The sequence below is a fragment of the Ipomoea triloba genome, chromosome 12 (assembly GCF_003576645.1).
Source record: "Ipomoea triloba cultivar NCNSP0323 chromosome 12, ASM357664v1".
Lineage (NCBI taxonomy): Eukaryota > Viridiplantae > Streptophyta > Magnoliopsida > Solanales > Convolvulaceae > Ipomoea > Ipomoea triloba.
In genome coordinates this window covers 22,726,124-22,751,553 of record NC_044927.1, presented here as the reverse complement: position 1 = coordinate 22,751,553, position 25,430 = coordinate 22,726,124, and the positions used below count along the sequence as shown (strand labels likewise).

Genomic DNA, 25,430 nt, shown 5'->3' with positions numbered 1-25,430 from the left:
TACTTCAATGGAATATAATTGGATTGCCTGAGAAGTCATTAGTACAAAATACACAAGTAGTAGAAGGGCACTAAACAAAATAAAAGTAATACATGCAGGGGAATGGCAATCATAACGAGATGTTTGGCTCATTGCACGTTGCCCACTATTTATGATGCTTTTTCCATAAGCTGTATTGGAGCCAGAATGTTGGACTTGCTAGTCTCGACAATACACCCATTCATTACCATCTCCTCCAGCATGAAATGAGCTTTCTCGAGATGAAACATGATATCCAGCTCACACTATTAAATCCACAAAGGAATGAATCAGAAAGAGAAATCTAGTGATATAATATGATATTTAGTGTGAAGATTCTATTCATTGCTAGCTCACCACATTGCCAAAATGACGATCCATTGTCTCAACTAGCAGGTGAATAAGTTCCAAAATGGCAAGCTCATTCTGCAAATAGAAGAGCACATGACATGAAAGACAGAAAGTCAAATAGAACACTAAAGTTTCATGTTTAAATTAAAAGGCTGATCTATAGTATAAATGTGCATAGGAATATAGGATTACAAGACAGTTCATGATTAGCTAAAAAGAACAGAAACATTAAGTGTGTCTTAATACAAGAAAAATACGCTCATTGAAAGTAGGAATCTAACTCATATTGTTGCAGATGAAATGAGATAGATAGGAAGAGAGACCAAACTTGCATATTATATTTATGTATCTATAATTCTATATCAATATAGAGTAAATAAATACGTCAAACTAAACTTACTTCTTCATTGTCAACTCCAACCAGGAAAAACAGTGACGCGTATCTCCTGTACACTACTTTGTAGTTACGATGCTCCACAAATGAACACTGCAATCAGAATCCAGGGAAAGGGAGGCATCAAAATGATTTATAAAAGCCTATATTAGCAATCAATAAAATTCCTACCAGTATCAATCAAGCATGAACTTCAAGTTCCAAGGTAAGATATGTATACAACAAACTGTTAAAAATGGGTTGCCCTTCAAGGTCATGTAACTCGTAAAGCAACAATGCCAACTCTATTGTTAATTCCGCCTACTCCTGACAGCATAAAATCCACTATCTAATGAGTCACACATTCTTCTGAAAATCATTTTTGCCATTAATTTCACCGAGAGAGAGCACCTTTCAAGTCTTAATGCTCCTGGTGCTCAAGCATCATGCTAGCTCCTTTATAAACACTTATTACACCTGTATTAATGTGGATCTTGATAACTTCAACCTTATAGCTCTTCCCAATTCTTCAAATTTTCTACCTCACAGAAACACCATAAATTTACAAGTCTCAAATACTAAATGAAAAACATCCAAAATGCTCCAAACCCCAGATTTCTAGCCAAAATTCACCCCCACCATGCACACACAAACAGTAAACCTTTCCCTAACTAACGACCCAAATCCAGATTCAACGGAATTTAATAAAATTTGTCTTGATTACAAACAATTTAGAGGAGAAATCGAGAGGATGACCTGCTGTTCGGTACGAGTGAGGCACTTGCGAACAATTTCACCCTCAAGGGCACGTCTTTCTTCGAGAGTGAGGTATTCGTAGTACTGAGCTAGCCGAGTCTGCCCTTGCTTGTTCACCATCAGTACGAATCTAATCCCCATCTCTTTCTCCTTTCCACCTCTACTGCGAACAATTTCGTGATCCTCTCTCTCTTTTAAGAGATCAGCTATGTATTTCTAAAAAGATTGAATCTTTGATTCAGTCGAACAATGGGTATCGAGTGAGAAGCTCCAGCCTCCAGCTGCTATTCTCATTTACACTTTATTGTGTTCCGTCTATTTCAGCAGCGAAAACTCCAATGTATAGTAAATACATATTTTGTAAATTTTTTGAGTACTGAAATACATATTATAATAATTAGTTTAGAACAGTAATACAGAAAACAATCACCAAATTTGGTGTTTGAAGAGAGATTAACCAACGTTCTTCTAAATAAATTTTAAAATATCCGTATCATTAAATAAGTAATAATATTATTTCAAAATAATAATAATAACAAAGATTACAAAATATTGGAACATAAAAAAATACTTCATATAGACTACTTGCAATGTAACAATTGTTCATACTTTAATCATTCATGTTACATATAGACTACTTGCAATGTACTCCGTAACATTTAGGCCATCGCACAGAGCACATTGTGTTCATAACCATCCATCCGTATAGCTAAGAAAAATATATAGTCCTCAACTTCCACAAAAGTTTCAAGTTCGACTTCCACAATATTAGTTTACATCATTGTGATTATAATGTAAAGTTTACTGAGTACACATCTTCTTCGGGTAGTAGCTACATTTCTTATCACTCAAAAAATATAAATATACATTCATGATCAAATTCATCATACAAAATCTTATAATACAATTTAAACTCCTACAGAAACAAAATTTACACAATGACTACGAATTTTTAAATAATAATACACACACATATATATACTAATATACGCAAATTGACGATTAGTATTATTGATAGCAACTAATATGTTTTATTACAGAATCGATGTGATACATTGTTGAAGGATCTTCAACTGTATGTTTTTTTTTCCTATTAATATTGCATGGATATTTACTTGTGAGCAAAATATTAAAGATATATACATTACTGTACGAACTTATTGACAGTTCTCTTCCGCAGAAGCTGATAGATTACGAGACGGAATTAGCAGGCACGAGCCTCTGTAAGCTGCCGGTTAACAGGTCCATAAACACCAGACACTTTCAACGTTGCGAATAGGCAAGAAAGTTTTGCTATCATGGGCCTTGTCCGAGCCATACAGGGGACGACTGCCAGCTGCCTACCAGAATAATCATCGGGTGAGCTATGGTACCCTTCGAGATCAGCTCTTGTGATCAACACGGCATCTGCAGGCGAAAATGTAGTAGTTGATGCAGTGCGCCACTGCTTGAATTCTAGAACAGCCTGTTAAATAGACAGATTGCAGAGCATAATGGTGAGCTTAGCCCCATCTTTAAACTACGCAAAATAATGTTCAGCGAGGCTCACTTGAACCAGGGTTCATATGATGAATTGATGTTGTCAATTAACAGAAAAAAGAATTAAGTATTTGGCAAAATTTCAGAGACCCCGGTATCAATTTAGCCTCGATACAATAAATGATCAGCTTATGTTCTTACCTTCCATTGGGAAGGAGCCAACAGTACTCTAGGTCTTACAGAGCGGACATAATCCAGTGCAGCTGCAGGAGTCATGTGTTTATACACCACCTGAAAACCATGAAAGCATCGAACCCCACTTCCAATCCATATAACCGCCCCGAGATTTCAGAAGTAAACAAGCAGCCTGAAAATGATTAACTAGTAAAGAACCTTACCAAATAACAAAGCACAACGGTAGTGCTCCTTCCTCTACCTGCTTTGCAATGTACGTATGTAGTCCGCCCACTAGTTGCATTCTCTATAACCAACAAACGAGAATGATACAGAAGTAAACGGAGGCTTAACACTGCTAGAGTAAATTAGAAGGTGTGTACTCACTATGAATAAAGTCCACCGCTTGGTTAATATTGCCAAAGGAAGGGGCAAAAAGATAATCTCTAGTTGGAATGACGAGGTGGTCTATCTCATGTGCCTAACAATTACAAAATAGAAAAAATGTGAACAAAGATAATCCCTTGAACTTGCTACATGTACTGAATCTCTTTGGTACATTTTCAAGGAAAGAATAGATTCCAGCAGCAAAATGTGAAGGCACATAAAAGAGAAGTTAACAATATTATGTTCATAAACCCTCAGGAAAAAGAACTTGTAACTAAAGTTCTTTCCTAGCAATGAATGCCTGACAAGGGAAAAGGAATATATCACAACCATCTCTTCAAGAAGAAAAGGATATTAACTATCAAACTTACACGATATAAAGACGTTGGAACCAAAGTTTCATAGGGCTCATTCAAAGTGATCACACCACCAACACCAAGCTGCTTCAAACGTGGAACATCCTTTGGAAATGGCACAGCTCCTAGCAAAATAAACTGTACATCCAGAACGAAATCAAGCAAGGTTTATGTGCTTGTCATTTAGAAGTACAAATGACCAAGGAAACAAACCAAAAGATACATATTCAGTTCTCTAACTTCTCCCAATAAATGTACAAACAAAAGAAACAAATTATTACTTCACTAATTATACACAAAATAGGCTCTATCAACTATTAGATCACCATAAGACTGAACTTGGCACCTCATTTGTGCCTGCTATAATAATATTTTCTATTTTCTATAATCTCCACCATTTTTCTTCATAATTAAACAAAGAGTGACTGCAAATAACAGCAAATTTCAAATTAAAACACATGATCAAATACAAACAAGCATTCATCTAATGAACCTAAATTCATCTAACATCCCAAAACAATCAAAGGTATTAGAAAAGAGTCTCAACAAAAGTATCGAACTTTCACTGTCTAGAAACTAAACTATCAAATTCTCACATCCTATAAACTAAATTAGCTTAATTAATTAATTTAGCAATAAAACTGGAAAACATACCTGATCAACCCGATCCCACCATCGAAACTCGGCCTGAATTTTGTTTCTGAAGACATTGTAGAGTAAGGTCGGATAAAAGAGGATCCTAGCTCCAGCTCCGACCAGCGCTCTCTTCGCGTCGACCCGAACTATCATCAGGCTTCTCTCATTTTCACTACCACACTTACTCTCACTACTACCATCCAATTCTTCGATCTTCATTTCAGCGTGAAATACTCGAAAACCCTAGCTCCAATCCAACCGATTGCTATATCCCCAAATCCCCAGCCCTAGTTGACGAAACCCATCAATGGGGGTGCGAAAATTTAGCGAAATTCGTAGAAGATTGTGCTGATGGATACTATGCTTGGTAATGATTTCGACGAAAACGCGCTATTCTCAAGAAAAATTATATGAATCGAGAGAGGATAAGAAGGCCGACACGTCGGCAATGGAGAATTAAAAGGGTATTTCTCCGATTAATGGATAAAATCGTCGTTTTTCTTGTTGAAGTTTGATTGAAAGAGCAGAGGCTCCAGAATCCAGATGACGCTTGACTGAGCCGAGAGGATCAGAGAAAGGAGAATAGGAGATTACAGAGAGGGTCAACCTCTGAAATAGTGTAATTTGCAAAATGACCCCTATTATATTTATACCAAGACCCTTTTTTAATTTTTTATATTTCTTTTGCCCCGTTTAGTTTTAGGTGGAAGTGTGGAAGTGTGGAACACGATTAGTGCCATAAAATTATTGAGAACGTACGTTATTATTTTTTTAAATGATATTATTTAATAATTAAAATGACATCTATCTACCTTGAAAATTTAATTGCATTAGGGTGTTTGGTAAATAGCAGTTAACTGATTGAATTAGTGAGTTTGAGTGTTTGACTAGTTAATAGCATTAGCTGATTGTAGAAATATTTTTGATAAATTAGTTATTAGGCTGATAGCTGATTACATGCAAAATAACTTATTAAAAAGCTGGTCAAAAAAACTAATTTGAGTAGCTATTTGAATTTTAGCATTTTCAAACAATAAGTTGTTACAAAAAACTAATTAATCAAATACTCATATTGACTGTTTAACCAAGTCAAGCAGCTAATAGTGGTCAAACACGTTAAAATTGACTGATAAGCTAATTAGGTTACCAAACAAGACCATATATGTTTTTTTTTTTTTTTGAGTTGAAATTCATTTTGTACCAATTTTGGAAACATAATTTTTTATTGTTTACTTTCATATATGATTTATGAGGGATAGGTTTTTTGACTTTTATTGTTTACTTTTATATATGATTTATGAGGGATAGGTTTTTTGACTTTTTTTGTTATGTTGAGTACAATAAAATAAAAGAGAGATAAGGGTTGAAGTGTATACATTTTTAGTCAGACTTAAATTTAGCATATTTGGTCATCAAGATACTAAAAAAATGTTTTGGATAAAGGAAAACGCTTTTTAAAGTCTGAATGATAAAACTTAGGAGTTAAGGAAATTATCCTTAGACACACTTCTTTGTAAAACTAAGTAAAACCTTAAGGTGTGCAAGTATTAGATGGTGATGGTGCACTCCTTTCTGTCCATCGCTAATTATATTATTTTATTTAATTTGTGGAAATTGCAATTTCCTTAACCACTCCTTTCCCGAAGTGACTCAATCTGCCTATTAATGGTGAATTGAGCAACCTTGCCCATGTGTTTTGTTCTGGGCCATTGTATTGTCTTCTCAAGTTGTTCTATGGTAGGATTGAGTCATCTCATATAATTCCAAAAATAGTAATAGCATCTCATGTATCACACTATCACATGATGAGTTGTACTTCAGGTACATATTCCCATTTTATTTTATAACTATAATATATTGATTATTGACTATTAATTTCACGAGACGTCTTACTTTTATTCTTTTATTATTATTAGTTTATTACGGAGTACTATATAGTGTAAAGCTTTTGCAAATTGCAATCTTTCAAATTTTCAATATATGCAATCTGATTTGCAAGTCAATTTTGAGTGGGTTATATTTGTACTTCTTCATTGCTAGCTTTTTGTTTTGTTTTTTTTTTTTAAATTTATTATTACAAAAAGTGAGTCCATCTTCAGAAGTGGATTAGAATTTTATGAATATAAAGTGAATGATGATGAATTACATACAAATGTAATGGTATGATAATAGGAATCATTTTAAAAGTTAAATTGTATTGTGTGAATGCTAATAGTCTAATACTTCTTACATTGCATAATGTGCATTCACAATACCCTAAATATGTGCAAAAAGAGATACATATGTATTAGCAACTCCACAGCCAAAGATCTTGTGGTCAAGCGGCATGAAGTGATTATCCCAAGTGGGAGGTCATTGGTTCGAGCCTCAGTGGGGGCAATGTTGACTTTGTTGGGCTTCAGTAGGTTGAGAAAGTATATGTAATATCTACAAATATTAGACACTTTGAGAAAGTATATGTAATATCTACAAATATTAGACGGAGCATATATATTTAAAGGGTCACGCTTGTGTGAGACGGGTCGGGCATATATATTTAAAGGGTCACGCTTGTGTGAGACGGGTCGGGTGGGTCTATTTAAAGGGTCACGCTTGTGTGAGACGGGTCGGGTGGGTCAAATCACTATGCAAGAGAAAAAGTAATACATTTTTCATAATAAATAATGTTGACATATATATTTAAAGGGTCACGCTTGTGTGAGACGGGTCGGGCATATATATTTAAAGGGTCACGCTTGTGTGAGACGGGTCGGGTGGGTCTATTTAAAGGGTCACGCTTGTGTGAGACGGGTCGGGTGGGTCAAATCACTATGCAAGAGAAAAAGTAATACATTTTTCATAATAAATAATGTTGACAAGTGCCCTTACTTATAAGGGCAAATATAATACTTTTGAGGAAAAAAGTAATACTTTTAAATCGAAATGTAAAAGTATTGTATTTTCCAAGTATTAAATTTACCCTTATAAGTAACAAAAATTTGATTCCAGATTAGTATTACATTTGAGTATATAAGTATGACATTTGTGCATATAAGTGTTACATTTGCATCTTGACCCGACCCGTCTCATGGTGAGACGGTCTCACACAAGTTTTTGCCATATTTAAATGATGATACCAAAACACATCACAAGGACTATAGTGTATATTATATATATAGTAGTTCCAACAAATGCAAAAAGTTAGTTAAAATTAAAATTGCACTAGCTCCAACATAACAATTCAAGCATATTTTGTGTTGCAACTTCATTCTCATCATCCTACGGTATTGATACTAGTTACATTATATTGCATACCAAATTTTTATTTACAATATAATGATGTTAGGAAATAAAAATCTATTTACCAGCATGTGCATTATTTCCTGCTGCCTTACACGTGGTTTGATTGTACTCTCTCTTTCACAAGGGTACCTTGCTTTATTCATTTAAATTGTGATTGATTTGTATCAACTAAGGTGCTAATTTGAAAAAAAAAAAATGAGTTAATTCCAGCAAAGGTCCTCCGACTATTGTGAATTTTCAAATTTGGTCATCATCTTTTAATTTGGATGAATTAAACCCTTGACTATCAAAAACGTTCCTCCATTAGTCCTTCCGTGAATTTAGACGTTAAAAGCAGGGGTAAAATCGTCCATTCATATGTTGGGTCCCTTCTTCCGATTAGTTCCAATGGCCTAAGAGTGCTAAGCTAGAAGCCAACAACAAATAATACTCATGTAATAGAATATAATTAAAGAGAACAAACAGATATTAGATGTATAAAAAATCCCATCTTTTCAAGAACATGAATATTTCACTCCATCGCCGTGGGTTTGTCATAGTTTCGCCAAGAGGTGGTTGTTGGCGTTGCAGGTTGACTGACAATGACGACAACAGTTCCGGCAGTGAGCCAACGATGGGCATTCGTGGAACAACCCTTTGCCACCACCATCGACATCTCTACTGTTCTCTCTCAGCGCGCCGGTGAAAATACTCCGACGAAGATAACAGTAGCAGCGAGCATGGAACCTCCATGGATTCCGGCAAAACAGCATCCGGCGAACAGCAGCAACATTAGCAGAACAGTAGCGGCAAGACAACTGACGGCGGTAGCTTACGGCAGGAGATCGACGACGACGAACTAGATGGCGACGAGGCAGATTCTCTAGCGAACTTGATGATGTTGTTGTTGAGGTAAGAATGATGATGGAATGATTAAATATTGTTGTTGAGGCAGATTCTCAACATTTTTTTTGTTTTGTAGTTGGTTTGCAGTGGTGTTTACTTGCAAACAATTCTTCAACACTTTGAACCATAATCACACAATCATTGTGGGGTTAGAGTCCATATGCAGACACAATCATCGTCCCCGAACTTACAATATTGTAGTCATCCAAGAAAGATTGTCCATATACCCCATCAAAATGAGCTCCCTTGATCGTAGTTCTATGGCTTGCTCACTTCATATACAATGACATAGGTATCTAGAGATCTAGTGCTACCTTACTGGAGAGTAACGAATGACAGAATGACAGAGAGAAGGGAGAAGACACTAAGCATATAAAAAGTCTATTTTACCCTTGATTTAAACGGCAAACTAACCTTAGATTCACGGAAGGACTAATGGAGGAATGTTTTTGATAGTCAAGGGTTTAATTCGTCCAAATTAAAAGACGAGGACTAAATTTGGAAAATCACAATAGTCGGAGGACTTTTACTGGAATTAACTCAAAAAAAAAATTAATAAATACGTACTGTTAGAGTAGATCGAGTACATAGAGATAACAAGTTTGTCCTTTCAAAAAAAAGAGATAACAAGTTTGTTAGGGAATAAATCTACAATGCAATGTTAACAACAACTGAGGGAACAAGTTTACAAAAATCGAAAGAAGGGTCCTGAATTTCCAAAATGTAAACAGCTAAGGGATTAAAAGTATGATTTCCTCATGAATATATTTCATCTGTCTCATTTTATCTGTCTTACTTTCTTTTTTAATTTGTTCCAAAATTTGATCCACTCTTTTCAAAATTGAGCAAGAGCATCTACGTTAGTATATTTTGCTTTTACACAGTTTTTAAGAAAAGTAATGTGATGTGGAGGAGTGAGAATGTGGAGAGAAAAGAAAAAGACATTATTGCAGGTTTGTGTGTTCCATCATTTTAATTAAAAAGTCATTTATTCTAGCGTGAAGACCAAAGTCGCGCAATGCACGTGCCAGTTGGGCCCTTTAAACACAGTAAGCAGACTTAAAAAAAAAAAAAAAAAGGAATAAGGTTCAAACTGGCTACTGAACGTAACCTGAAAGTGCAATTAGGCCACTGAACGAAAAAAATGTGCAATTAGGCCACTGAACACTCCAAATGCATGCAATTTCACCTGATAGCAGGTTACTTTCCATTTTATCAGGTTGCTTGCTTACATGGATGGTGATGTGGCATTTTAAAATAATTTATAAATTTAAAAATTTAAAAATAAAAAATATTAATTTTTAAATATTAAGTAATTTTTAATATTACTTTTTAAATTTTTTTTAATATTAATATTTTAATATTTTTAATTAATTTTTTTAAAGTTTATTATTTAATAAATATTAAAATTAAAAATTAAAAATTAAAAAAATATTAATTTATTAAATATTTTTTAATATTAATTTTTAATATTTTTTAATATTAATATTTTTTATATATTTTAATTAATTTTTTAAAATTTTTAATTAATTTTTAATTTTAATTTTAAAGTTTATTATTAAAAAATATTTTAAAATATCAACTCACCATCCATGTAAGCAGGCAACCTGATGAAAAAGAAGGTAACCTGCTATCAGGTGAAATTGCATGCATTTGGAGTGTTCAGTGGCCTAATTGCACATTTTTTTCGTTCGGTGGCCTAATTGCACTTTCAGGTTACGTTCAGTGGCCAATTTGAACCTTATTCTTTCAACATTGTTTTGTTTTTGTTTCCTCTTTCATCTCATTTTATATTTCCTAGTCACACACCTCTAAAAACTCATCAAAAACCACAACAAAACCCCCACTATTGAGGATGCCCCCACATTTCTCAATTTATACTTTTGACTTTTCAAATTTATATATAATTAATTGGGTAAGTACAATTATACTTTGTACAAATTACACCTAGTTTTGAGATAAAAAAGAAATTTTAAAAGTTAGTAGAACATCTACATCAATACATTTTAGTGAGTTTCTTCTATGACAGGGAGGAGAGAGGGTATGATGTGAAATAAAGAAGAGAAAAGAGAGATGAAAATGAATTTGTAGTATTTTGATTTTTTGTGGGTTTCATGATTTTCTTTTTTGTTACAAGCTTTCCGTGCTGGTGCGTGAAAAGCACCACTGCATGCCTAGAGGCGCGCATTAATATCCATTTTTTATTTATTTGTTTGCCTGACAGCCATTGTCTTTTTTTCTTTCTTTCTTTTTCTTTTCCTTCTTTTTCTCATCTATCTCCTATTTGGCACCTCAAAAATCACAAAATAATAATAATAATAATAATAATAATAAAAAATCAAATAGATGGAGATGCTCTAACATTTGTATTGTTGCATTAAAACCGGTACAAAAAATAAATATGACAAGCAATTAGGGACGGAAAGAGTATAAGACAGACATAATTTAAAATTAAAGAATATGAAATTTCATATACTCAAATACTCAATACATATTTTTGTAATACATCAGAATCAAATTAAAACACACTCAATATTATTACATAAATTTAGGTCACAAAATACGTATTTATAGTACATTTGAGAAATGAAACCACACTTAGCTTATAGTTTATTTAATCCTGTAACACCCCTGACCCATCCACCACAACATATAATTTCATAATATCAACATTATTGATATAATTTACTTGGTATAGTACATCAAATTTGGGAATTTGAAGGATCGAACGGCCGTGGCATATCCAAGCAAATCAGACCACTGATCACCACAGTTCCCCTGAATGATGTAACCTTCTTCCACCACCTCTATCCTCTTCTCAGACTTGAACACTAATGATGACTTATCCTCATCACATGTATCCCTGTTTTATATATAATTGCCAATAAGATATATAATTGTCACAAAATACGTACGTATAATATTAAAAGTTTGAATATATATTATTATATATATAATACCTTAATATAAGTTTGTCCCAATTGTTATATCCAACTCTGCAAAGATTTTCGATGGTATTGTTGAGCTGAGACTGTTTCCTTTCGGATATCAAGAATATCTTGAACCCTAACTTCTGAATAGTCTTGTACAATTGCAAACTTGCTGGTAATGATGGTAAGTCAAGGTCATCATCGCCCGAAGAAGAGTTTTTACAGTCTTTATGCCCTACAGATTTCACTAATGATCTGCATCCAGACAACACACATCAACATGCATTAAGTAAATAATAATGTTCCCTAAAACAAAGTAATTTAATTAGATTAGAGCATTCACATTAGTGATTTTGTTCGAGAAAAAAGACAAGATTAAATTTTTACCCTAATAAGGTTTGAAATTTTTATGGAATTTTTTGTCCTGCAAATCAAAAGTTTTTGTTGGCCCTAGTCAATGGGCAAATGATGCCCAAGATGCGCGTTTTGTGCAATGCCCCGTGAGTTGTAGTAAAAAGATTTTTTTTTGGTCAGGTTTTTCTTTTCTTTTTCTCCCATTTTTTTCTCTCTTTAATCTCTTCCAATTGGCTTGGCCAAAAAAAAAACAAAATAAAACAAAAAATAAAACAAAAAAAAAAAACAAAAAACAAAACAAAAAACAAAAAACAAAAAAACTATGTCTATTGAAGTTACGTTGACCTTACAAATTTGACTCATAGCATGAACAATTTATAGGCATTATTAACTTGGGCAAATTAATTATAGACAACGTGTAGGTTAGGCTTTTGTTGTGTACATATCCTAGGTTACAAGTTCGACTTCCAATAGAAACAACCTATTAACTTTCTTGATTTGAACAAATTAGTTATAGACAACTAGTCTGTTTGTTTTAGAGTATTTTGTCAGCTAAGATCACGACACACATTTGGATATAGTGACATTAAAAAAAAGGGTATTTTCCTTGAATGTAATACTACTCACTGATCGCAGTAGGAAACGAGGGAGAGCAAAGTGTCGTCGATGTCGAAAATCCAAGCGTCCCTTGGGGTGACTTTCACCGAGTTGGCGTACGCCCTGGCGTAGCTGGCCACGGCAATGGAGTCGGAGAGGTAACGGTAGTCGGTCATATAGGAGTTGGCGAAGTCGTCGCAGGTCTCCCGGTCCCAAGCGCCGGCGTTGTTGTTCTCCACCGCCAGTTTCCAGCTCTCGCAGTACCAGTTGTCCTCACCCACGCCTGACGGGAGTTCAATGATTGGTTCTATACGGGAAGTTGCGGCGGCGCCGCCGGAGATGAGGACGAAGATGCAGATAACAAGGCATTGCATCAAGGCCGCCATATTGCCAGCTGAATATAGTTAAGTTAAAAAAGCTAGAGAGATGAGATGGTTGTGGAGATTGAGAATTGAAGATTAATTTTGGTATGTATTTATAAGTGTACTGAAAAATTGGATTATATTATTAAAACATTGACAGTTGCCTGGTTTGCATTATTTATGTGTTACTCCATTTTAATTTGTTACGTACTATAAAATAAATGCAGTGGTAGAAAGGTGCAGTCATGCATGCATATATTTGCTGGATATATATTTGAAGGCTGTTTTTTCTTGCGATATGATTGGGATTATGTTTCATTCAAGATTGAAAGCTGTATTGTGTAAGTTGAAATTTGAATAGTACATTTTTCATAGTGGAATGTTGCAACATCACAATCGGAGCAGGGGATTCTTTACGAGGTCACAATAATTGTTTTGCGCGCACTATGTTATTAAAATACTTTGATTTACAAGAAAGTATGTCGATGCAATTCGGATGTGTGCTTTAATTAGGTGAAACTGGTCTTTTGATCTTAGCCGACAAAGAACTCCAAAAAAGTAAACAAGTTTTGGTTAACTCAAACCATACATTACAAGCTAAGTCATCTTATGATTCTTATCCATAAACTTCGATAAATATTATTGTTGGGACGAAATTATACACAATATCCAAATTTTTATTTAAATTGATCTGAAGAATACCTACGATGTTAATTTTAGTTCGGAATAGATGGGCTAGTACAAAAAGATTAAAAAATTAATAGGTTAGGTGAAAAATATGAACTCAATAAGAAAATCAACCCAATAATCTAAAACTTAATAATATAATTAAACCTAATGGGTCAAATGGACTAGCTCAAAACTTAACGGGTTGATCTACATGGTCGATCACATTGTCATAACTATTCAACTCAAGATTATTACTCCTTGATGCACGAGTGATATGAAACAAATTAAATATATATGGGAACTAGTACATAGGCTTCTCTTTAGCCTTTTTTTAATAGAACTCAAATTGAGTTGCGATAAGCTCAATGGCCTAAGCATGCTAGTCCAAAATTAAGTAATTTGGCTTAGTGACATTATATTCCTAAGAATACCATGATGTGCAAATTTAATAATATGCATAGGTAAAACTCGTATTATATGTTTAGATTTTATTGGAGCAAGAAAATAAAAGAAATAAATATTATAACCACTTCTTTTTGTAAATCAATTAAAATGAATTGTGTAACGAGTAAAAAAAAAAAAAAAAAAAGAGTAAAACGTGAAAATACACGTAACATTAATAATCCATGATAAATGACGACATGCTTGCTAGTTAGGGAGTTTATTGAAGTAATAACTAATTAAGAGATCTAGACATGAAAGGGATCGGAGTAGGAGATAAAGAGTTGTTTGTACTTTTGTATAATATAGAGTGTTGCTGTCTGCATCTCTCTGAGTCTTTTGCTTGGTTGAGTTGAGAGCCTATCTTTAACTTATATTCATTTACTTGTGTAGCTTTTGTAATGCCACTTTTCAGTTTATAAGTTAATATTAGTAAAAGGTAAAACCAAAAAGGAAAAGTTTATTTATTATATTACTTGTATCTTTCAACTCTCATTCACAAATTAAAGAATTGACAATGGCTATGTTTGGCAAACCTAGCTGAAACGGTAGCTGAAAGCTGAAAAGTAGCTGAAAGTTGAAAAGCTATAAGCTCGAAGCTGAAATCTGAAGAGCGGTTAAGCTAGCTGTTATGCTTAAAAGTTTTTGGTAAAATTAGATTTTTGATAAGTTGATAAATGTAAAAAGACTAAAAAGGACATCTTCATAAAAGTTAAATAGTTTTAAATTTAAATAGGTTTGTTTAAATATTAAAATATAAAATAATGAAATCAATATAATTTAATAAAATATAAAGTAAGAACATATATTTGAAAATATATAAAGTAAAACAAGATGTTTATAATTCATAAAATTAGTTCATACAAAAATTATTGTTCAAACACAAATATCAAATTAAAATTACAACGAAACATATTGAAGAAAAAAGGCCAAAAGAATTTTAATTGGGAGGGATAAATGATGTTATTTATATAAAATAATAAGGATAAAGATGGAAAAAAGTTAAGAAGCTCCTAGCTTATTTTTGAAAAGCTACCTGAAGTAGCGTTTCAAAATAAACTTTTATTTTAAGCTACTAGCTTATTTTGAGAACATATTACCAAACAAAGCTTATAGCTTATTAGTAGCTTAAAATACGCTATAAGCTCTGCCAAACACAACCAATATGTTTTCTTCTCCTCACAAAAGATTGAATCCTTAACCCCAAGGACTTTCTACATCGCAGTAACTCTATGGCTCAGCTAGCAGGGTCAAATGCTAGTACGATGTGGCTGTCGAGTTTCGAATCTTGATCTCTTCTCCTAAAAACGTTCTATTGAACCAGTGAGCTAAGTCCATGCAGACTGATAATATATTTTCTATAATAATGGAATGTTGTAATTTTTTAATATATAATTTACACTATCAAGAAAATAACAAAATAACAACGAATTAAATAGTTACAGTTTAAATACATTTAGATCCAAGTATTTTACCTATTGAAATGCGTTGGCAAATTAATTAAATACCTACGCATTCCAATAATTTATCTATAATTTTTTTTCATTAGTAAATTTGATTTTTCTTGTAATTTTATGTTCAAACATAAGAAAGTCAAATTATAGTTGTTACAACATATAAATACCTTATATTAATTTGTCAGACGTTAAAGATCTTTATTAATATAATTGTATTTGTAGTTGGTATAATTGGTCACAAAACATAAAAATATATTTGAGTTTTTTTAAAATCAAATTTTAAAATTTTGAATATAATTATTATCCCAAAAACTTGTGTGAGACCGTCTCACGGATCCTTGTATATGAGATAGTTGGGTCAAGATAAAATGTAATACTTATATTAGCAAATTAATACTAAATCAGATCATGAATAAAATGTTTATTACTTATATGAGAAAATGTAATACTTTTGATGTGAAAGTATTATATTTTCCTTTAAAAGTGCAATATATTATTTATAATGGAAAATATAATGCTTTTGATGAAAAAAGTAATACTTTTACATCAAAATATAAAAGTATTACATTTGTTCTCAAAAGTATTATGTTTTCCCTTATAGGTAACAAATATTTTATTTCTTATTTAGTATATTACATTTGCATATTGACCCAACCCGATTCGTCTTACGAATAAAAATCCGTGATATGATTTCACACGATTGTGACCAAGCCAATGATTATTTGATATAAAAATTTGATTTTTTATTTTTTACCAATAAGCCTATTTTATATATTTATACATAATGTACGTATTTGGTGTTTCATACTCCTTACTTTGCGCAATTTGCAAGCACCGCACAAAAGTATATATAATATATAATATATACTCCGTAATATATAATATATAATATATGTAATAGCATTATAGCAACGTAATTTGCATGTATGGTACGTAAATACTTAGGGTACGTACATAGTAAGTTAAATAAAAATGTATAGCATATGACACATAGTTTAAGATAATTTAAATTTGCATGTATGGTACCTACGTATGGATATATTGGTCAATGGTCATTATACTAATTATTTATTGACAATTCCATAATAAACAAAACAGTAGAATGAATATTCTTAATAATTTCATTTCAACCAACCAAACAATTGAATTTTTTTCCATAGAGTTTAATTTTATTCTTTATATTTTTTACTTAACCAAATGGGCCGTTATAGTGTGAGGTTCAAGAGATCGAATTTAAAATAATGTGAGTTTATTCATGCAACAACCATTGCAATTTAATAAAGCATTGTTTGGCACTTAGTGGTTACCGGTTAGTGGATTATGTTAATATATAGTTAAATATTAGTTAAGTGTGAGGTTGAAGAGATCAAAAATGAAATTTTCTCTTCTAAATAATTAAGGACATAATGGGGATAAATGGATATAATTTAGAGGAAGAAAGCATTTATAACAATGCAATTCAAAGAAGAAAAAAAAACATTTAACCTTTATACACAGTAGACAAGATATTAATTATTCTTAAACAAATCAAACACTATAATGAAATGAATATTTTCAATAGTTTCTTTTCCATAAATCATTCAACCAAATAGAATATAAATTTATGGCAGCATGAAAAACTCAACTGATTGTAGATGTAAAATTTGTCACAAGAATATAAAATTTACACTTATTTTCTATAAAATTTAAATTTCATTTCTCAAATTTTTGGTGAACCAATGGGCTTTTATAATGCTGGGCTTGGGAGATGGAATTGAAATACAATGAGAGTAATTTATTCCCGTAAAAATGAACATTAACTACAGGATCGGAATAGAATCACTTGATATAATACATCAAGTTTGGGAGTTTGAAGGATCGAACGGCCATGGCATATCCAAGCAAATCAGACCACTGATCACCACAGTTCCCATGAAGTGTGTAACCTTCTTCAACCAACTCCATCCTCCTCTCTGACTTGTACATCAATGCTGTCTTATGCTCCTCACATGTATCCCTATTTTAATTCCCACTCAAGTTACACTATACATAAATACTTTCATAATCCAGACAAATTAATTAATTAAACTGTTAACTTTGTAATCATAAGATAAGATTTTAAATTTGACTCTCATTGAGAACAGTCTATTAACCTTATTAGTTTGAACTGATTAGCTGAACAATCTATATTGATTTGCTTCATTGCAATTTTTTACCAATTAGGGTCACCAAAACAAGTTAACATTAACCATTCAAAATATAATCATCATAAAATAGTGTAATACCTTAAGATGAGTCTGTCCCAGTTGATATATCCAACTTCCAAAAGATTTCTGAGGGTTTGATTGAGCTGAGAGTGTTCCCGTCCCGATAGCAAGAAAATCTTGAACCCTAACTTGTGAATATTTCGGTACAGTTCCAAACTTGCCGGTAACGCCGGCAAATCAACCTCATCACCCAACAATGAATCTTCCCACCCTTCAGATTTCACTCTCTCCTGCAATTTCCTTGATTCTCTGCATTCGAACAACAACACATTCATATACTGTAAAAAACCATCTATCGTCTTTGGATTAGTAAAAAATACTAAAAAAAAAATAAACAAAGAAAAAATAGTTGGTATGACCCTAAGTACGAAAGATAAAATACTCACTGATTAGGTGAACAGAAGTGGGGAACATGGGAGAGCAAAGTGTCGTCGACGTCGAAAACCCAGGCGTCCTTGTCGGTCACATTCACCGACTTGGCGAATTCCACGGCGTAGTTGGCGACGGCGATGCTGTCGGCGAAGTACCGGAGGCCGGTCATATAGGATATTGCGAAGTCGAAGCAAGGCTGAATGGGCAGGCCCCAAGGGCCGGCGTTGTTGGTCTCCACCGCCTGTTTCCAGCTCTCACATAAGAGGTTATCGTCGTCTAGGGCGGACCGGAGCTTGATGGTCGGATTCTGGCGGGCGGCGGTGGCGCCGGCGATGAGGACGAGGCAGATAGCAAAACATTGCATGAAGAACGCCATTGGTGGATTGTCGCCTGAAAAGTGAAAACAGAGTTGGTGCAATAGTAAATTGCTTGCGGAGAGAATCAAAGATTGGTATTGTATTTATAAATGGGAATTGAATTATTAAAACAATGATAGTTACCCAATGGGAATTTAATTATTAAAACAATGATACTTACCTGTGACTAGCTTAGATCAATCACTTTAAAGCCTTGTTTCTACGCTCAGTATAGGATTTAAATTTCATTAGAAATCAGGATTAACGATTTTAGTCTGGCATAAGCTAAGATATATTATAACATTATATGCCACAATTATATTTCTGTGGCAGCACTCCATTGCAAAATGGTACATTTAGAAGAGAGAGAAAAAAAAAAAAAAGTTTCAGCAGTACAATGTCCGGATTGGATAGGTGAGCCACTCCTGTTTGGTTTAATTTGTTGAGAGTGCTAATTAATGCCAACGTGAAAGTGAAAGTGAAAATGAAATCTCAGCACAATAATAAAAAGAATAAATAAATAAATAAATTTTGACAAACAAATCACTCGTCCTGTCTGTACACTGTCCATCTGTATTACAGGAGTTTTATATATGTGTTGAGGGGAGAAAAACAGCAACAAATAAATAAATAAATAGAAAATTTTAAAAAAATTCCTCAATTTTGTCACTCTTACTTGCCTCTTTAATGTAATGGTTTGTGATAAATATAATGTCAAAAATCTGTTTGTAAAAATAGTTATCTTCCTTGCTGCTCAAACCAGGACTCATATTTTCATGTGGTAATCACTGCACAAGAGAGATCGATTGTGGCTTAAGAGTAGGAATCATGTTCATCATGGCAGAATTCTTTCCTCAGTTTCCTCGAAAAAAGCTGGCAAGCATCCATACTCAGATCAATGGCTGCCGAAAGGGCGACAAACAGAGCAGCATCAGCCATGCAATTAACATGGTTCACTGCAACCTGAACCGAAAGGAACCCATTTTTGCCTTCAACACTCGAGCACATCACAAACCCCCGAACCGGGGATAACGAAGAAGAAGCAGACTGTTTTCTTGTATTATCTATGCAAAACCTCCCCCCTTTCTTTACATTCATGGCGCCTTCTGCAATGGGGATCCCACTCGTGAACCCCGCATCAGTAACAAGCTCGAACTTGTAGCCAAGCCCATCAACCGGGCCTCTCTCCCGCCATGCCTCGAGGCGGCCCCAGGGCTTCCAGCTACTAACCGAGGGGCCATTGGGGCGCAGGATGAGCCATGCCCCGGGGTTTGATCGCGAGACGCGATCAGACCCCGGGGATGGAACGAACGGGGTGATCATAGATGCAGCTGCTACAGAAGAGCCCGAGAGATCGTAGATTATTATCATCCACCCTTTTCGTTCCTTCCCGGGCCTGTCCCTATCCCCAGAAAATGTTCTCATCCATCCTCTATTGTTCAAACTAAAATCTGATGGCAGAGATCTGAGTTTTTAACATACCAAAACACCAATCAACATTTGATAATGAAACATATTATTCAAGGGAATTGAACAAAGTGTGAAATGAGAATATTATTAATATTTCTCAAAACTTTCAACCAAATCTTTGCACATGGAGAAGGGAATCAATGGAAGTTGCTAATGACAGTTGAGCAGGGGACATAACACTGCCGGTTGTTTTGACCAAATGCTAAAAAGTGATTAACTTTATAATTTAATCCAAGGTTTTTATTTCACTAATTTACCTCATTAATTAATTATCTTAAACACATATACTGCAAGAGAACAGGATATATAGAATCTTCACTGTAAACAACCTTATCTTTAGCTATCATTCTTAACAGACAAAAACATACTATCAAATAGCAAAAATCTTCTTAATACAAAGATCATAACCATTACCTAAGACTCACGCCATCTTATTCGGACAAGATCATATTCTCGCCACTATTTGAACCAACCCGACTAGCATTTGTATTGATAGTCAAGTTGGTCAAACAATTAGCTTAATAACCACAAGTTCCGAGTGACTATCAGACAATTAGCTTAATAACCACAAAGTTCTGAGTTTCTATTCTGTTTACTCTACATGGGTCAACTAGTTCTTCAATTTTTGTTTATATTTTTTTAATTTATATTTTTTATAATTTTAAATTTGATATATTGTATATAATGATACTTTTGATTAAATATATAATTGTTTTCAAAAAAAATATATATATATATATATATAAATTTTTTTATAAACAAATATTACACTAAATATTTCAAAATTTTGAATTATAAAATAGATATATGCAAATGATTAATTAAAGTAAAAAAGTTGAACTTAATAGTGCTTACTATAATTAATTAAGGTTTTGACAAATGAAACAATAAATTGATTAAATCAAAATTAGCAAAGAATTATATGGCGGGAAAGACAAGCAAGTTCATGTTCATGAGTTGTGGGGGGGTGGGGCGACAGCAAAGCACAATGATAAGTTGAAGCAACTAACGGCGCACGTTAAGAGAAACAATAAACAGAAAGGTGCTAAAATGAGCGGAGGGAAACTCACCGAGTCCGGTTGTTCCTGTCGGCGCTGAACTTGCAACTGAAAACCGGCTGCCTGATACTCCCCTGGATCTGGAAAACCACCGGGCTGCACTCCGGTTCACCCCCGAACTGGAAAACGAACCGGGGGTCCGGTTCGGACCGAACCACCACATGCAGCATCGGTTTATTATCCGAACCTCCGCCTCCGAGCCTCTTCCACCCGCTCTGGAACAAAACCGGTTTCGATTGGGCCCCACTGAGATCAACCGCGACCTGCACGACGCCGAGCAGCTTCCCGGAGGTGATCCCGCAGGTGTGCCCCATTCGGCCGGCGAAGACGGAGAGCTTGAGAGCGGCGGGCTTTTCGGAGAGGCGGCGGAGGGCGGAGGGATCGAGGTGGAAGGCTTCGGCGGAGGCGAAGGAGTCGGAGGGAGAGGAATCGTCGTCCTTGGGAAGGGCGGGGGAGCAGAGAGGGAGAAGGGCAGTTTGGGAAGGGAAATTGCTGAATTTCAACTTGGCGTAGCATGGGGTCGTGGAAGGGTGAACTCCGGGACCGGCGGGTTTAGTGGCGGTGGGGAGTTTCAGAGATAATGACTCGATGATCAAACGTACAAATGGGCATGGATCCATGGCACTAGTACTGATGATTCTGCTCTTTCAATTCTCTTCAGATTAAGTACAGTTCAGAGAAAGAGAAAGAGAGAGAGAGAGAGAGGTGTAATGGGAATGGTGAGGGGAGAATGGGAAACATACATGTATAAAAATGGGCAAATCGGCTTGGCTCGCTCATACTATCTGCGCGCCATTCCCTCTCTCTCTCTCTCTCTCTCTCTCTCTCTTTCTTTGTCGTTTTTTGTCCGTGAAAACTAAGAAGTATCGTTCTCTTTCCAGCTCGTTGGACGAATTCTTTTTCGTCAATAACTCGCGAGAAACTATAACTTCTCTTCTAACTTCTAACAATACACTTTATTATAACTTTTTAACACCATACGTTTTTATAGTAATCCATGAGTTTGTAATTGTATCAGCACTTATTACTTATTCAACAAATTAAATCATACATTTTGATGTTGTTTATCTTGTAAGGATAATCTGAATACATGTTTATTTTTAGTAAAGTGTAAATTTATTTTTAGTAGAGTCATTATATTTTAATACAAATTCCTTTTAGTGTAATGTAAGCTCATTTTTAGTATATTGCAAATTAAAATGGATATATAATAATACATTAAAAATGAAACTATATTAAGGGTTATTTTACTACCTGAATTGATATAAGCATTACTAACTACCTAAATAATTGGTACTCCAAAAAAAAAAAAAAAACTACCTAAATAATTGGGTTATAGGTAGAAGAATCAAGACTTATACAAAATATAAGAATGCTATTTTCCCTTCCTAGATTTATAATGTATTGTTTATATTCTTTGGCCGCTAATGAATTGACCAACATGTTCACATCACTAGTTTAAAAAGAAATTCAGGTATTAATCAAATATTTGAAAAAACAAAACAACAAAAACAAAACTAATCAAGAAGTGTACTGTCATAAAAGGAAATATAATATAAGGTAAATTTAGGAACGTAGCATCTTTATGATTTGGCATTTTTAGTTTGAATCGGTCAACTACGAGTAACATAAGCTCGTTTACTTTCTTATGATTCTTTGTCGACTAAGATAATAAGATGAGATTTACCATGTCCAAACCTTCATATAGTGGTTGTTGTTTTTTCTCGTTACCAAAAAATTAATAATAAATTTTAGTGTTATATAAGCTAAAATAATTTAAAGCATTCTTATTATTATATATAAAGTTTTAACATCGACTAAGAGAGGGTCTACATCTGGCAAAAGAAAGGGGTTTTTACAAAGTTATTTTTGAACTCGACTCATAAGCTATTATTGCTGCCATGGAAGGGGAGGATAATATCAATGAGGCTACCTCGATACTTATTAAACACTGTAGATTTATTAGTTCTCGTCTAAGGGAGGTCTCTTTCACACACACATAAAGAAAAGGTAACATAAGTACTAACTGGCTCACAAATCTTGGCCAGCCCAATATGCGGATTGGGGCACAACGATCCCCGAGGAACCGCCTGAGAGGCTGCAAAATCTTCTCCTTGCTGATGCCCACCGAGTCATGACTTGTAAAGTGTGGTGAACTATATTCCCGTTCCCACACGATCCTTTCTCACTAAAAAAAATCAACTAATTAGAAATCAATTATTTGTTGTAGTAAGTAGAATCTAAAATAAGAGTCAAACTTCAAACATATATTCCTTCAAATATGCGGTTATATTACCAATGAATGAGCAATAATGATAAACTAATTAACTACTCTAACTAACATTCATTACATATAATATACATACTAGCTGCCAAGATCTTATAAGTTTTCTCCAAAAATCAGATTTTTTTGCTTACGTATAAACCCTAATCACGAGATTACTCACCCCTGCCATGAGAATTGCGATAAAAAGTAAATCGCAAGATGTGTTTCAGTAACGCAAGGTCTAAGTGTCTCAATTGAGAATTTGACCTTAAGTATTTGTTAGATCACTACACTCACACTCAACTTTTCGACCATTAACTAAGTTATGCCTCAAGGACAATCAGAATTTCTTTTTCTTAGTTTCAACATGTATTGCATTAATTTATGCAGACATATATGTTTCAATTAATAATTTCATTACCAAGTTATTTTATTAAAAAATAAAAATACTCCGTAGTATGATATAAAAAGAACAAAAGGATAGAATACAAAAAATTGGATTTGATCCACATGACAAAGATTTTAAAGAACATGACAATGGTATATATGAAATAAACCTATGCGGCTATGCATTTATGGTGTTCGGTCCGGGGCTATTTATAATTTAAATTTTTTTAAATATTTAATTTATTATCCATGAATAAAATTTATATATTTAAAATTATATTAAAGCTATATTAAACAATTATATTGATGGAGGAGACCTTGGCTGGTAAGTTGTAGGAGGCCCTCTCGTGGCTGAGAGGGCAAGGGGTGACCACCGTCCGACTGCAAACAGATTGTGTTGCTCTATGTTATAACTTTCGTTCGAATTTCGATCATATGTTGGCATTGCTTCCACTGGTTGCAGGGCCATTATGAGGTAGTTCTTTTGTTTATTGCTCCATTTGTTTTGTACCTAAATCATCTAATATTTTAACACATTCGTTAGTCAAAGAAGCCTCTTCGTAGGCGAACATTTTGTACTGAGACTCTGCATGTCCCTCCTAGTTTTATCTCAATGAATGAGTTTGTTGCTTTCAAAAATATTAAAGAATAAAAATGTCAAGCACCTTGTGCTCAGATGGCAGAGTAGGTGATACACGGACTCTTTTTTTAGTTGTATTAAAAAAACAATAAAAATTTAAATTTTATATTTCCTAAAAATAAGAATGAATAATTAATTTGATCATAATAAATAGTAAATAGAACATATATAAAGGGAGAAGGATTTCATTGTAGCTAGTTTTTGGGTGTTTCCCTCCTTTATTGATCCCAAAAAAAAAAAAAAAAAAAAAAGGAGAGTAAATAGAACATATATAAAGGGATAGAGTAGACCTGGCAATTATGGACACGACACGAAACCGGACACGAAAATAACAGGTTAGTGTTTAGCCTTAACATGTCCCGGGTCGTTAACGGGTTGACCCGTTAAAAACCCGTTATGTTTTCGTGTCTTAACGGGTCTACCCGTTAAACCTATTAAGAACCCGTTTAACCCGTTAATCTTATCATGTTAACCCGTTTACACGAACTCGTTTACACAGACCTGTTTAGAACCCGCTAAGAACCATTGTCATTTAGGTGAGAACCATTGTCTTTACAAAATATATATATCATGGACATGAATAAGAATAAATTTACTACATTAGGCCAAGACCATACACCAATTATTGATGTTCAACAATCTGAAATTTGAATGTTTATTGTGTTCAATATTATTCTAAAAACTAGTATGGACTTCTTTAATTATGATTTTTAGATGTTATTTTATAATTTTATGAATGTTATAAATTGAATATTTTTTTAGTTTGTTTGATGGGTTGGATTGTATATTTTATTTCTTTTTTATATAACTTAACTTTAAATTTTAGTTTTTAATATATCAATAGATTTAGCGAGTTTAAATGGGTTTCGTGTCGACACGATCCGAAACCTGTTAACAAAACGTGTCTATCGTGTCAACCCGTTTAACCCGTTAACAAATCGTGTTCGTGTTCGTGTTACAATTTTGAACCAGTTAACCTTAACGTGTCGTGTTCGTGTCGTTATCGTGTCGACCCGTTAACGAACCCGTATACACGAATTGCCAGGTCTAGGATAGAGGTACTATTGTTTTCTTAAATTGTTTTAAATTTTTAGCTATATATTTTGCTATATGTAATACGGAGTATAT

General features: G+C 33.8%; 5 protein-coding genes across 5 annotated transcripts; all 5 read right to left on the bottom strand.

The window, feature by feature from the left end:
• Positions 1-3: 3 nt before the first annotated feature.
• On the bottom strand, positions 4-1,808 carry LOC115998908 (AP-4 complex subunit sigma-like). Its single transcript, XM_031238578.1, has 4 exons — positions 1,499-1,808; positions 770-856; positions 376-444; positions 4-284 (listed from the first exon to the last, which is right to left on the bottom strand). The coding sequence occupies exons 1-4, from the start codon at positions 1,637-1,639 to the stop codon at positions 150-152; spliced, it is 432 nt and encodes a 143-aa protein (XP_031094438.1). The 5' UTR covers positions 1,640-1,808; the 3' UTR covers positions 4-149.
• Positions 1,809-2,477: 669 nt separating this feature from the next.
• Positions 2,478-5,117, bottom strand: LOC115997893 (putative dual specificity protein phosphatase DSP8). Its single transcript, XM_031237313.1, has 6 exons — positions 4,549-5,117; positions 3,910-4,032; positions 3,539-3,632; positions 3,376-3,458; positions 3,179-3,268; positions 2,478-2,963 (listed from the first exon to the last, which is right to left on the bottom strand). The coding sequence occupies exons 1-6, from the start codon at positions 4,747-4,749 to the stop codon at positions 2,703-2,705; spliced, it is 852 nt and encodes a 283-aa protein (XP_031093173.1). The 5' UTR covers positions 4,750-5,117; the 3' UTR covers positions 2,478-2,702.
• Positions 5,118-11,141: 6,024 nt separating this feature from the next.
• On the bottom strand, positions 11,142-13,018 carry LOC115998470 (acid phosphatase 1-like). The gene is made up of 3 exons (XM_031238053.1): positions 12,609-13,018; positions 11,658-11,882; positions 11,142-11,560 (listed from the first exon to the last, which is right to left on the bottom strand). The coding sequence occupies exons 1-3, from the start codon at positions 12,962-12,964 to the stop codon at positions 11,383-11,385; spliced, it is 759 nt and encodes a 252-aa protein (XP_031093913.1). The 5' UTR covers positions 12,965-13,018; the 3' UTR covers positions 11,142-11,382.
• Positions 13,019-17,260: 4,242 nt separating this feature from the next.
• LOC115998213 (acid phosphatase 1-like) lies at positions 17,261-18,915 on the bottom strand. Its single transcript, XM_031237711.1, has 4 exons — positions 18,663-18,915; positions 18,140-18,515; positions 17,772-18,002; positions 17,261-17,503 (listed from the first exon to the last, which is right to left on the bottom strand). Exons 2-4 carry the CDS (start codon positions 18,499-18,501, stop codon positions 17,326-17,328), a joined length of 771 nt encoding a protein of 256 aa, XP_031093571.1. The 5' UTR covers positions 18,502-18,515; positions 18,663-18,915; the 3' UTR covers positions 17,261-17,325.
• A 95-nt stretch (positions 18,916-19,010) lies between these two features.
• Positions 19,011-21,714, bottom strand: LOC115998212. The gene is made up of 2 exons (XM_031237710.1): positions 21,022-21,714; positions 19,011-19,946 (listed from the first exon to the last, which is right to left on the bottom strand). The coding sequence occupies exons 1-2, from the start codon at positions 21,627-21,629 to the stop codon at positions 19,295-19,297; spliced, it is 1,260 nt and encodes a 419-aa protein (XP_031093570.1). The 5' UTR covers positions 21,630-21,714; the 3' UTR covers positions 19,011-19,294.
• Between the last annotated feature and the right edge of the window lie 3,716 nt (positions 21,715-25,430).

Excerpts from the sequence above, each read along its gene's own strand:
- LOC115998908 (XM_031238578.1), bottom strand. The coding sequence starts at position 1,639 with ATGGGGATTAGATTCGTACTGATGGTGAACAAGCAAGGGCAGACTCGG. Across the intron at positions 857-1,498 it reads TCACTCGTACCGAACAGCAG|TGTTCATTTGTGGAGCATCG; the intron begins GTCATCCTCTCG and ends TTCTGATTGCAG. Across the intron at positions 285-375 it reads ATCGTCATTTTGGCAATGTG|TGTGAGCTGGATATCATGTT; the intron begins GTGAGCTAGCAA and ends TGGATTTAATAG.
- LOC115997893 (XM_031237313.1), bottom strand. The coding sequence starts at position 4,749 with ATGAAGATCGAAGAATTGGATGGTAGTAGTGAGAGTAAGTGTGGTAGT. Across the intron at positions 3,633-3,909 it reads TTCCAACGTCTTTATATCGT|GCACATGAGATAGACCACCT; the intron begins GTAAGTTTGATA and ends TGTAATTGTTAG. Across the intron at positions 3,459-3,538 it reads AGCGGTGGACTTTATTCATA|AGAATGCAACTAGTGGGCGG; the intron begins GTGAGTACACAC and ends TGTTGGTTATAG.
- LOC115998470 (XM_031238053.1), bottom strand. The coding sequence starts at position 12,964 with ATGGCGGCCTTGATGCAATGCCTTGTTATCTGCATCTTCGTCCTCATC. Across the intron at positions 11,883-12,608 it reads CTCGTTTCCTACTGCGATCA|ATCATTAGTGAAATCTGTAG; the intron begins GTGAGTAGTATT and ends GTCTGGATGCAG. Across the intron at positions 11,561-11,657 it reads TGGGACAAACTTATATTAAG|GGATACATGTGATGAGGATA; the intron begins GTATTATATATA and ends TATATAAAACAG.
- LOC115998213 (XM_031237711.1), bottom strand. The coding sequence starts at position 18,501 with ATGGCGTTCTTCATGCAATGTTTTGCTATCTGCCTCGTCCTCATCGCC. Across the intron at positions 18,003-18,139 it reads CACTTCTGTTCACCTAATCA|AGAATCAAGGAAATTGCAGG; the intron begins GTGAGTATTTTA and ends GTTCGAATGCAG. Across the intron at positions 17,504-17,771 it reads TGGGACAGACTCATCTTAAG|GGATACATGTGAGGAGCATA; the intron begins GTATTACACTAT and ends GAATTAAAATAG.
- LOC115998212 (XM_031237710.1), bottom strand. The coding sequence starts at position 21,629 with ATGGATCCATGCCCATTTGTACGTTTGATCATCGAGTCATTATCTCTG. Across the intron at positions 19,947-21,021 it reads GACAGGAACAACCGGACTCG|ATCTCTGCCATCAGATTTTA; the intron begins GTGAGTTTCCCT and ends TTAAAAACTCAG.